Source organism: Calonectris borealis, chromosome Z, assembly GCF_964195595.1.
Source record: "Calonectris borealis chromosome Z, bCalBor7.hap1.2, whole genome shotgun sequence".
Classification (NCBI taxonomy): Eukaryota; Metazoa; Chordata; class Aves; order Procellariiformes; family Procellariidae; genus Calonectris; species Calonectris borealis.
Window position 1 is genome coordinate 48,850,250 of NC_134352.1, and position 13,588 is coordinate 48,863,837.

The 13,588-nt window shown below is 38.7% G+C and overlaps 1 protein-coding gene across 2 annotated transcripts in view; it reads left to right on the top strand.

Moving 5' to 3' along the window:
* Positions 1-11,958, top strand: part of PIP5K1B (phosphatidylinositol-4-phosphate 5-kinase type 1 beta) — a 130,086-nt gene extending 118,128 nt beyond the window's left edge. The window contains exons 15-16 of one of the 2 annotated variants that reach the window (XR_012670821.1): positions 9,300-9,651; positions 11,703-11,958. Coding sequence is in view for 1 of the 2 variants with exons in the window: in XM_075136273.1 (XP_074992374.1) it covers positions 9,300-9,302 (3 nt within the window). In the remaining variant the exon portion in view is untranslated. Of the gene's footprint in view, positions 1-9,299; positions 10,041-11,702 lie in introns of those variants that run through there. The other variant, XM_075136273.1, reaches the window with a different exon arrangement.
* Positions 11,959-13,588: the final 1,630 nt, after the last annotated feature.

The window sequence follows — 13,588 nt, forward strand, 5'->3', positions numbered from 1 at the left end:
CAGATGTCAAGAAGAAGAGGAGGTTCTTCAGATATGTGAGCAGTTAAGCAGAAGCACAGGGAAGATATAGGCCCGTTACTAAACAGGGCAGGAAAATGAGTTACTAATAATGCTGACAAGGCAGAGGTCCTCAATGCCTTCTTTGACTCTGTTTCTACTGGCGTAGCTGGAACGCAGCTCACAGAATCAAGTAGCTACAACAATGCATGGGTTGACTCACCAGTAGTGACCCTCTGCAAGAGTTCAGCCCATATAAATTGATGGGCCTGGAGAGAATCCACCCCAGGGTGTTAACAGAAGTGGCTGACATTGTTGCAAGGCCACTGGAGCCTGTCACAAGCGGGGTGCCCCAGGGATTGATGCTGGGTCCCATGTTGTTCAACATCTTCATAAATGATCTGGACGATGGGACTGAAAGCACCCTCCCCAAGTTTGCTGGTGACACCAAACTGGCTGGTGAGGTGGACACATCAAAAGGGAGAGCTCTCTTTCAGAGAGACCTGGACAGGCTGGAAGAGTGGGCTAGCAAGAACTGTATGAAGTTTAACAAAGACAAGTGCAAATATCCCGCATCTGGGATGACATAACCAAAGAGCCCAGCGTAGGATCTGTGTGGCTGGGGAGCAGCCTTGCTGAAAGTGACCTGGGGGTCCTGGTGGACAACAACCTGAACACAAGTCAGCAGTGCACTGCTGCAGCAACCAAGGCAAATCGGATCCTGAGCTGCATCCGCAGGAGCATTACTAGCGGAGATAGAGACATGATCATCCCACTTTACTCAGCACTTGTCAGGCCGCACATAACGAGTACTGGGTCCAGTTCTGGGCCCCACAATTCAAAAAAAGACATGGGCAGACTGGAGAGAGTCCAAAGGAGGGCCACGAAGATGATCAAAGAGCTGGAGAACCTGCCACATGAGGAAAGACTGAAGGAGTTAGGTCTTTTCAGCCTGTAGAAGAGAAGTTTCAGGAGGGACCTCATCACAGTTTTCCAGTACGTAAAGGGTGCCTACAAAGAGGATGGAGGCTTGCTCTTCACAGGGAGCAACTTGTCCCCACAAGTTGCATCAGGAGAGGATTCATCTTGATATAAGAACGAACTATTTTTACAGTGAGAACAATCGATCACTGGAACAACCTCCCCAGGGACGTGGTAGAGTCCCTAACGCTGGAGATTTTCAAGATGCGATGGGACAGGGTGCTAGATAATCTCATCTAGGCTCCCTTTCCCACGAAAAGTTGGACCAGATGATCTCTTGAGATTCCTTCCAACCTGGGCTGTTCTGTGGTTCTCTTGGCCCCACTTAACAGAGAAACCACTTCTTGTCGATAACTTTTTAACTTGGTTTATAATATAACAATCTTGTTTATCACTAACACTGCTCAGCACTGTGAAGTTTTTTAAAGTTTGATGTCTAAAGATGGTGGAATGATCTGAAAATCTAGTGACAGGCATAGGTAATACTGTCTGTAAAACTGTCCTTACGAGTTTCAGGTGTGATGATGATCTCTTTAGTTTTCAGCTTGTAAAACATTCATTACTATTATGTCTGGGAAACTGCAGTAAGTATATGTGTATTCCACTGATCAATATCAACGGAAAAATAAATAAAACCCAATTCTGGACGTTATACAAACACCCAGTGTTTATTCCTCTGAGCAAAGGTCTGGAAGAATAAATAGGTCTTAAGTGGAGAGAATCAGATGTTTTTTGTCCTAGCAGCACCCTTTCTCTGCACCCTGAAAAATCCAAACTCAAAATTCAATAATTGAGACAAGGTAGTGGCACATACCTCAAGTGTCTAGGTATGCAACAGCCGACAGCTTCAAGGAAATTGGATACTGTGGCTAAGCACATTATTCTTAAGTGGCAAACTCATCTTGAGAAATTATTTACCCCTGCCTTCTTGGTCCTGTCCCACACATTGTATTGATGCCTCCTTAAATATTTTCAGATTGCTCTAGAAGAGAGCTGTAACTTAATCACATGTACCCCTGAGGTGTTTGTGGAAGAAAGGAAGAAAGAGTTTTGTTCACTAATCTTTTAGTTCCTAATGTCCCCCAATATCCTTCAGTGAACCCTGAAACAACAGTTAGCCTCTGGTTGGGAAAGTCTGATACTAAAGGATCAGTGCTGTGTGTTATCAGTTTGATTCACTGCTGCTGAGGCAGAAGGCAGTTTTATTTTTATAGGAGGATAATTAAATGCAGGCTAGAAGGGAAAGATGCATGTTTTTGAGTACACTAGGAACAGGTCAGTAATATCTAATGTATGTCTCAAAAATAAAGCAAATCAATGATGTTTGCATTAGCTGATTTAAGCCTCAGTTGAAAAGATTACAAGATACATTTTGACCTTTTAAAAGCATGAGCAGAAAATGTAGCATAAAATGGCATTCCCAGATTTTCCTTTAATCCCGTGGTTAATAATCCTTGTCTGTGTTTCTACTGCAAGGCAAGCTGCTGTAGTCTTACCCGCTAGATATTATAATGAAAAATATCTTAACTTGCTTAATTTCAGTCACTCCACTAATCCTTTGATGTCTTTGCCTCCTGCTTTGAAATGCTAAACTTTCTGGACAAATTTTAGTCCTCTAGTAAATTAAGAGCTATGAATTTTTGATCCCATGAATGAAAAAAAAGACATTGTAGTAAAATGACAATGTAGTAAAATGTGTTAACTTACTATAAAAAACAGCTTAAAAATGGCATTTGGCTGAACAGTGTTGTGTACAAATTCAGAAAGTCGAGTAAGGTGGGGTGGAGCAGAGGTTGTTAAAAAAAAAAATTCCTCTTACAGGTAAGAGCATTGGTTTTAGGGTGTTACATTAACGGAACACCATGCAGACTCACACTGTGCAGCTGATGTCAAAATTGAGAATTTACCTGGTAACAGCAAGAATTTTTGTTCCAGGATACAGGTACAGAGACATTTTGAGTTTGCAGCTGAAGGGCTGGTCTGAGCCCAGAGTTCCTCAGTTCAGCAAACCAGCATTTTGTGCACCTGCCACTCTAAGCAGCACTGTTAGAAACATCCTCAAATCCAAGTTTACTTCAAAATTCCATTGGTTTATTTTCTCTTAAATCTTTTAACCCAGATAATAACTTAAGAAATCTAGCTTTTATGAATAAAATATGACTAACCATGATCTGCACTGAGCAGTAAATATAAACCAATCTAAATTATTTCCAAATATTCTAGTGCCATACAGTGGGAAACAAATACTGAATATTCTATAAAAATAATTTTAATTTTTAATTAAAGATTGCAGGAAGATAGAAGTAGATGTACAAAATAGTTAGAAATTTCAAATGTTTCTCTGCAGAGAATTAAAATATTAAAGGACTTTTGCTTTTATGAATATGTAATATTGTTGTGGTTTAACTCCAGCTGGCAGCTAAGCCCCACACAGCCGCTCGCTCACTCCCCCCTGGTGGGATGGAGGAGAGAATCGGAACGGTAAAAGTGAGAAAACTCGTGGGTTGAGATAAAGACAATTTAATAGATAAAGCAAAAGCCACGTGCACAAGCAAAGCAAAACAAGGAATTCATTCCCTACTTCCCATCGGCAGGCAGGTGTTCAGCCATCTCCAGGAAAGAGGGCTCCATCATGCGTAACAGTGACTTGGGAAGACAAAAGGCCATCACTCCAAACGTCCCCTCCTTCCTTCTTCTTCCCCAGCTTTATATGCTGAGCATGTTGTCATATGGTATGGGATATCCCTTTGGTCAGTTGCGGTCAACTGTCCTGGCTGTGTCCCCTCCCAACTTCTTGTGCACCCCCAGCCTGCTCGCTGGTGGGTAGTGTGAGAAGCAGAAAAGGCCTTGACTCTGTGTAAGCACTGCTCAGCAGTAACGAAAACATCCCTGTGTTATCAACACTGTTTCCAGCACAAATCCAAAACATAGCCTCATACTAGCTTCTGTGAAGAAAATTAACTCTATCCCAGCCAAAACCAGCACAAATACAATGATAGCTCAGATACTTAGAAGCAGAAGATGCCGCCTGAGATAAACAGAGGGTGTACTGTATATAAGCCAGTAACACAGAAGGTGACAGTCTTCTATTTAGCACTTTGACATAGAAATCCACAAAACAATAGAGTAAAACAGTGTTTCCTTCTTCCTCTGGAAATAAACTTAGTCTCTTTTTAAAATTCCCCTGAAGCTCTATTTATTGGTGTCAGTTCAGGCACTGTCAGCTGATATATAAGCAGAAAAGCATTAAATATCAGCAAATGCTGTTGAACACAAAAGTTTACTGTATTCTATGGAATTTGATTAGTAGGAAATATAAGCCCAATCGTGCAAAAGTTTCTTAAGAGAGATCAGGAAGTGCAACTGATCCTGAAGACCTTAGTCCAGTGTTACTAAGGTCCAGTACCTAAAATGGAAGACTTTTAAAAATTGTAATTTCACTTAAAAAGTAAGGAATAACTGTCCTAGTTTTGGCTGGGATAGAGTTAAATTTCTTCCTAGTGCTGTGTTTTGGATTTAGTATGAGAAGAATGTTGATAACACACTGATGTTTTCAGTTGTTGCTAAGTACCCTGCTAGTCAAGGACATTCAGCTCAAGAAAACAAAACAAAACAAAACAAAACAAAACAAAACAAGCGTTGGGAGGGAGCACAGCCAGGACAGCCAGCCCAGCTGGCCAACGGGGTATTCCATACCATGTGATGTCATGCTCAGTATATGAATGGTCAGCGTGATCCAGGAAGTACCGATCGCTACTTGGTTATTGGTCAGCACGGGTGGTGAGCAACTGCATTGTGCATCACTCATTTTGAATATTCTATCATTATCATTATTATTTTCTCTTTTCTGTTCTATTAAACTGTCTTTATCTCAACCCACGAGTTTTTCTCACTCTTACCCTTCCAATTCTCTCCCTGTCCCGCTGGGGGGGGGCAGGGAGTGAGTGAGCGGCTGCGTGGTATTTGACTGTCTGCCAGGTTAAACCACGACAATAACTTAAAGTCACCTTGTTCCTTCTGTTCTGCAGTGAAGTCCCAAATTCCTTGATTGAGCTTTCTGTCCCTGAAAGAGCAACATGTGCAATTATGAATTACTCCACTATGTTTTCTCAGCCTGCCCCTGAAATGACTTATAAAGGTAGCTGACAGATTATTTTGACAAATTACAGTATCAGTAAAATCAGAATAGTAAGGCTTAAGAGTTACTTTAATTGGTTCACTGCAAGTAGGCTTGATTTTCTTTACACTCACAATGGAACATGAACATGCATGTAAATAGCACAGTGACAGACTTTTAAGTTTGCTCCATTGTGGTGCTGTACATCGTAAGTCATTTGGTGGTAAATACAGGATTTAAATAAATAAATACATGCCCTGCCTATAGAATTTCATTAATGAACTATTGTGCTTGAAGAATACTTCTGTATATTTAACTATAATGGAAGATTCTTAGGTAGTACAGAAATCGTTACGTGGAAATGCAGCATTGCCTCTTGTTGAAGGAAGGGGTCACAAAATCTGTATATAATTTAGAAGTCACTACCACTGAAGATATGGTTGCAAAGGATTGATAAGGGCGTCAGTAAAATAAAAGAATGGAATAACTGTAGTGATGAGCAAGCCCAGCATATTTAGAGTCTGGTTAGTGTAGCTATGATTTGTGTCAAATTAATTGCATATATAATATTATTACATTTAGTATTACTTATGTTGTGGTTTATGTCCAAATGCCAATTTTATTATAGGATTTTGAAGCCTTAAAACATTGCTGGAGATTAATTTTGTATTTCAAAGCTGCTGTAGATGCATAGATAAGCAGATTTACAAATACCGGTCTATAAAATGCCAGTTTAGAAACTGTCAAAACTGTCTACCTCTTCTTACTCTTCAGTGCTCTTCCTCTTCTCTTCTGTTCTCACTCCGGTAGTTCTGTGTTAAAGCCTGTCTCTTTGAGCATTTCCTAGTTCATATTCAAACCCTTCCGACTGCCCAGTTACTAACTTCTGATCTTTCTGGTTACTTTCTCTTACAAATATTTTCACCCATTCAGCTGTTTTCAATTTAGCACCCTAAGCTTTCTCTTCTAGTATAAACTCTTCGTTCAGAGAAGAAAATTCCCACCTGGCTCTGACTGAATGTAACATCCTAGTTAGATACAACTGTGGCTAGGGGATTGTACTTCCACCATAACTCCTTGGTGAGGTGTTTGCTTTTCATTGAGAAATCTTTTGCTTCTCAGTCTTTTATAACATTTGATTAATTTCTAATCACGTTGTAGTTTTCTTCAGGGTGCTGTTGTGGGGCAATAACAAGTGCAGCTGAAATTAAAGCAGTTCCCGGGATGTTGCAGTTCCCAGGCAGGATACATGTAAAAACAAGCTAAAAAGTGTACAGTCAAACTGTGCTGCATACCTCAAATTTTGACATGTTGCTCTCTTTCTGGAGGCATCAGTTTCTCTGTCTCACCATTTCCTCTGAAGATACTGATGGAAAAACACGGTAGATATTGAACATTAATTCTGGGACTATGAGAGGGAAATTCAGGCCTCCTCACTTACAGACTTCCTTTCTTTCCCCTGAGAGCAGAATAATCCTTAAAATGTTACATACGCATACTGGAACCAATCAAGCACTCTTTCCTCAAAGTAGAATCCTGTTTAATTAAGGCTGAAGGGGGCAAACCTACTTGTTTTATGCAGTGAGGTAACTGTTCCTTTCCTCTGTTACCTGTCTTATCCCTGGATCCATCCATGCATGATCTTAAAAAGGAGAGGAAAAGGAGGCCTATGTCTCTGAACTGAAAAACTGAAACCTGGTGTGAGGTGAAACAACAACCAAGCACTTGAATGTAGTTTGGCAGAGGTGTTCTTGCAGAAGCAACGTTATGTAGGAAGCAACATAACAGCAACATTTCAGTCACTCTTGCATGAAAATCAGACACGGGAATTATGTGCTTGATTACATTAAAAAGGTACCATTTCAGATTACAAGTAATACATTACCTGAGTAAGCCAAATGCTAAAATGCCAGCATGTATTGTCACTAAACTACACGTTCTAATGCCCGGTGCTTTTAATGCACCATATGAGGAAATCAATCAGCTCAAAAACAAATCCATGAAAAGAGAACTGGAACACAAAACTGCTCTGATACAAAAAGCCTCAAGTAGGCTCAAACATTGTAAATCCGTTACATACCCAGTGTGAGACACCCCAGACAGTGATTACAGGAATACATCCTGTAGTGTCATTTGTCCATTATTTATCATTTCGGACCCAGTTGCTATGGCCAAATTCAGTCTCTATCACAAAATAATGTTTCTTAAATCTGCAATCAAAGTAACCCCAAAAGTTATGCGGTGGTTACAGAGTTGCTTAGAGGATCATGTCCTGCATCTTGAAATAGATGGAGTTTTTTTTCAGAATAATATGCACAGAACTGGACTGTACCTGACACAAAGACGAACATCTGAAAATCCCACCTCCTTAAAATGGCATCAGAACCTTGAACAGCATTTTTGTGACTGATTCACGCAGTTAGCGGTTGCTGTGGGTTTCTGCCAGATCTGTTTTCCCCAACCCTGTTATGCAAATTTTGCTGATTTTTTTTCCATCGCTGATCTCTCTGAAATGCTTTGGAAGTATCAGAGGAAATGAAACAAGAATTAGCTAGTCGTAACTGTGTTATGTAATTAGTGGAATAGCATAAAGCTAGCATCAGCAATACTGCTAGTCTCCTTAGAGAATGAAAAGTAGTAACAAGGCCAGAGGGTCTGAAGTTTTGTTGAGTGACCATTGTATCTGCCAAAAAGGGACTGGCAGTCATTCAGATTTGAGCTTTCAGCCAGAAACCAGATGGTGCTAGTGAAAATTTTGACTAATTTATCTTGGCTTCATAAAACATTTTGTTTATCAGTACTAGTATTTTTCAACCTTTTTGCGAAACTGATTCTTAAATTTTTTTAAATTCTTGTTAGCCTTATGTCATACTCTTTTTAAAATATCACTTTCTTTAATTTTATTCACTTACCCAACAATTTCACTTCATTCTGCATCCTGTAAGTACATACTGCTTTACTCCCTTAGCACATTCTGGTGCTAATATGGCAGTAGGTAGACTTTCACTGCCAGACCACAGCTATCTAGAGAGAGAGAACAGCCGCTGAGAAATCAGCACTGTGCTCACTAGCATCAGTGATTATGAACACCCTAACACTGGTGCACAGTACAGTAACAGGTTTAAAGGTTGCCACAGAATGATATTGAAATATCATTCTTCAAGGTTCAAGGGCTAGTGCTAGAAGTCATAACTAAAATATTGATTTAAATCTACTGGTTACCTTTTTCTAAGATAAGCTTTAAAAATGCCTTTGGATATTTTTTGCTGTTGTTCATAGTCAAGATTAGATTGTTGTTGAACTATTTAAAGGTTAGTTAAATGCTTGTATCGAAAAGTACAATTTAAAGGTGACCTTAAAAATCTGTTTAATAAATGGAAACTTATGCCTTCATTATATTTTTTAATAAGGTTTTAGAGTAAGGTCACTACAGATGTCTTTGGTTTAGTTTTGTGTCTTGCTCCATGTTGGATACATTAGCTGAGATGCATTCAATTTACTGCAGTATTTTGTTCAGCTGTCAGTTTATCCTTAGTTTGAGTCGTAGTAATAAGGTGTTCAGCAAAGAACAGTTTCTCTTCAATTCATCTCTGACCCCATAAAGATGCTAAGAAGTGATCGACTATTTGTATTCCATAACCGCTGCTTCTGTAGAAGGTACTGTAGAAAACCCTTAGTTCATTAACATTATTAAGTAATTTTTTTTTGTGAAATAGAATGATTGCTATGACATTGACTAGAACATTAGTTGTGCCTTCAAGTTTTTGGATAGGTACGATTTTTCAGCTGGGGAACTGTGGAAATTAACAGGACTTTTATACATGACATACAAAGACTGCAGTTTTTTCCCTAACACTTTTAAGTAACAAAGGCCCCAGTCAATTCTGCAAGGTAATAAAAGATGTTGTGAACTGCTGAGTGCTCTCAGTTTGGACTGTCTTCTCTGATGTCCAGAGTGTTCAGCATTTTGCAGCAGCAAGTGGTTCTATTTCACGTAATGCAAGTGTCTGCAAAACCACAGGGCTTAGCTGTTGTACAAGAAAAGAGACCCAAAGCTTTTGATTAGCAGGCAAGGTAAGAAAAGAATCACTGCCAAACTGTGCTGCAGCCTGTTTAGGGGAAGAAAGATGTTACCTGTTTATAATTCTGTAAGAAAACAAATGAACACAACTCTTGACTTGACTTGTCGTTTCTGTATTTCCAGTAACAAAGAACACACGAAGAGTAAAACTCAGAGAAGTGACTGTGGTTAATGAAGAGCACTTTCTGCACTCCTGATTTAAGAAGGAGGAATTTGCTGAGCCTAACAGAGAAAGAGTAATAATCAACTGAACTTATTCTAAAAGTGTCAGGATCTTTGAACCATAGAAAGAACTGATGGACTTGGCAAAAATGACGTGAAACATTGCACACTCTGCTATCATCTGCTGTTGCTTGCTGAACTGTGAAGAACTGTGTATTCAGGCTGCTTTCTACTATATTGCCAATCACCTTTTTTGGACTTGAAAGTGATATTTTCATATCAGGTCTCTAGTGGTTTCATTTGCATGCATTCTGTAAGTATGCACAAGCAAAATCTATTATCTGCTTTACCGATTTAAAAAACAGCACAGTGGTGAATAAAATTAATTTCATTTGTTTTGACCCTTCAGTTCTAATCACTTAGGTCCACGTCAGTGGAAATTGGAATTAATGTCATACAAGAATTAGGGTAAACCTCTGCACATACTATATGAAGATGAGCCTCTAAAGATACTTTCACTGTTGGTGAAAAGGAGACAAAAATGTTATTTATAACAAGGCCTTATGTTGTGTACATATATTGTCTTTGAAATATTTTTGATTTTAGTTTATTTCTTGTAAAAGAGAAATTATATAATTTATTTAGTAAATACTACTGTAAACTATAGTTTTATTGATGAATAAAATATTTTGTTCTCAAGAGTGTCACAGCTGTCAACCTGCTCTTGATCTGTACAAGACTTACTGTTCTGGTATTTCTCTACCTCCATGAGATGGTCTTGAGAGGTACCTCAAGAGATATGATAACCACTCTATAACATGGCATCTGTCTTTATCTTGTCCAGCTCTATAAGGAAGAGAGGGATCTTCACATTAGAGCAGAAAAGGCAAAGGAACATACCCAACAGGCATTGCTTCATAAAAGCATTTCAGGTTTTTCAGTATGAGCAATCATTTTAAGATAACTATAGAAACTGTTCTGGTTTTCTTAATTTCTGTAGCAGCAGAGAGATAGTCCCAAAGACCAGTGACCATCAATCCAAGATTTTATGCTTCGATGCGGTGGTGTATTTAAAAACTACCCAGGTGTCACTTTGAAAATTTATGAAAATTATTGGTAATAACATTTCTTCTAGGACTAAGTGTAGCAAACCTGCTGGATTGGCAAAACCAGAATTTGGCACTTTAATTCTTATAATTAGGCTTTGTACCTCTGAAGAATTTTTCATTTAAGGTTTCGGTGTGGTTTTTGTTGTTTTTTTACTTTGATGTAATCTTATAACCCTGACTAGGAGGAGGGTATTATTCCTTAATTATGCACAGAATAGAGAAATGGAAAGGGTTGGGGTTTTTTTCTCTAAGTATGTAGACTCTCTGGCTTAACTTAAAGCCTGTGTCTCGATGATTACCTCTTTTCCAGGCTTTAAAATTAGATTGCTTAATCACAGCAAGATAATTCTTCAGCAGCATTCCTCTTAGAAATGCAAGAGACCAATCTGCATGCCTTGTGAGCAAAAACATTTTGTACATCTATGTGAAGTGTTTGCTCCTTCATGCACAGTGTATAGCATATTTAGAATGTGTCTCTATGCAAAGTAGATATTCTGATTAGTCTTATTTGGGGAAAAACATCAAATGTCTTAGTTTAAGCACCAGATTAACCTTCATAAAGCACATACATGTCACTTTTTTTCCCATTACCTAGCAGACTGTAGTGTCTGCATCATTTGTCCTTAGGAACACCCCAGAGGACACACAACTTAACTGCAACAATTCTGTCCAAAAACCAGAATGTCTGCACTAAACAATTCAGAGACTGAGCCATCCTTTGTATACAATCCCTTTAACACAGTCATTAATAACTTAAAACATTCATTAAATAGTTGCAGAAGGAAATCCTGTATAGACTATGGAGCCTACTGGGAAAATCTTCTCCAAAGCATGTGCACTTAGAAGTTGTGGGGGGTTTTTTTTGTGTGTGTATGTGCGTGCGTGCGTGCGTGCGTGCATGCGTGAGTGCGACTACATGGTTCCACTGAGAGGGAAGAGGGATTACAGCTAAGCAATATTAATGGTCAACAACTTGGAACACTTTTTTTCTCTAACGCATGAAATGGTACAAAGCTTCAAACATCAAAGAGTACAGGTGCTTGTAAGGATGTGTATGTTTCATGCCGAAGTATTTAGTTTCTCTTCATCTTGCATTGGTGTTTTGCATTGGTAGCACTTTGATGAAAATGTAATGACTATTAAACATATCTTTAAAGCTGATGAGGCAGTGCATGTCAAGAAAAAATAAAATACATACAGAAGGCATAATCAACTCCCTGGAGTATTAAAGTAATCTAGTGGTCTATTTCTCCAGGTCTAAACAGATGAAACTCACCACAGGAATCAAAATTTGAAGAATTGGGTCACAGACATGGACTATCTGGTGCAGTGATATCTGAATACTCCAGCCCTGCAAGCTGCCCAGAAGGAAGAAGCACAGGTTGATGCCTGCTTAGAGAGAGGCAGGGAATAACTCCAAATTTGTGTATCTGACCCTGTGGCTTAATCATATGGCATCCAGAGGGCGAGTTTTGCCTTTGGTGGTAGCATGTAATAGTTGTCCTCAGTTTAAAAAAAAAAACAAAAACTTTATGTCCTTGTACTAGAATTCAATGGTTTGAAAATACTAACACCTATCCCCAGATCTGTTTTCTTCTTGCCTTTCCTTATACTTCAGGCAATTTAATTTCATATAACTCAGCGCTATTTTCCCAAACCCTGAACACTAGACACTGATAAAAGAGTAATCAGTAGTGCACTCCACCTATTCTTCGTAGAAGCCATTTGCTGACCCATTTCCAGTGGTGCATGCATTTGCCTGCAACAGGAAAGATATCAGCTCCTGACCCTGCAGCTATTTTGCATCCGGAACTGCTTCGCAGATATTTTACACCAGCCTAAAAAGGTATTGATACCAAAATGCTCTGGTATGAACAACATGAACCTAAGGGACAAGGATCAAGATGAAAAACATCAAGAAAATCATTGTTAAAATTGCTAACCTCTAACTCAGGCCTTTTTGAAGTTGTGTGAATGATCCTCAGTGGTAGTAGCATTCAGTAAAGTTCATTAATTTGAATATTGTTGACAATTTTTTAAAAGATTTGGTAAGTAAGATTGCCAATACCAGAGAAAGTATTTAATCTACACTAATTCATTGATTTGTCATTAACTTAGAAACAAGCGATGAACATTTCCTATTGAGAGTTGCACATGACCTTGGATGATCAGAGAAAAATTACTATGGAACTCCCTGGATAATACCAGAAAATATCTTCTGATGCTTTTTGTATAGGAATGGCAAGATACGTAAACAAGCACCATCTTTTACTAGATCAAATGCTACATAAAAGAACACGCATTCCTCCATTATTCCAGCTGCTTTCCCCTCTCCCCACCAAGGTACGAAAAAGGAATTGTTTGCTTTACTAATGTATTCTGCGGTCTGATAAAAGTTATTTCTCCCTCCCTACAGGTCTTATCTCAGTGTGTAGACTATTATAGCTGCAAAAACATAACTAGTTTCTTCCAGAAGTGATAAGAATGTGGGCTGATCTTCAAGGAACTAGAGAGTATCTTGTATCTGCTTGATGTATAAAAACTTCACTTACAAAATGCAACAAGAACACAGACCCCTACAAGGTCTGAGGGAAGATACTGCTAACAAAGAAACACACAGGACTTTGCAGAAAAGAGAAAAGAGGCTGGCTAAGATAGATAATATGGTTTGGTACAGAGAACTCTTGACTACAGAGATGTCAAAGTCTCCGTTAAAATTTGCACAACTGACTCAAATTGCCTGCGCTTTTGCCTCCCATGTGGTAGAAAATAATTTCAGCTTAAAAAAAAAATAATATAAATCTTGGTGAGAAACTTGACAACTTATTCCCTAAAGCATTGCAAGATGCCAGCTGCCTACTTGTGTGAGAGTTTTAGAAATGTAAAAATGCATCACATGGTAATCAGTGGTAAGCTTCTTAATACTTGCATGCTTTATATATTTATGATTTTACTTGGAGCTGTTGCATATTGCAGTTCTGTCCTATGGCAGGATCTGGAACAAAATTTGTGTTCCTACAGAAAATTTTTTTTTTGAGAAACTTTTTCATCAGAATTATTTCTTCTCGCTCATCTCCTTGGTGAACCTATTTTATTTTTTCAGTTTAAGTAACAATGAAAGATGTCTAGCTGACACGCTTG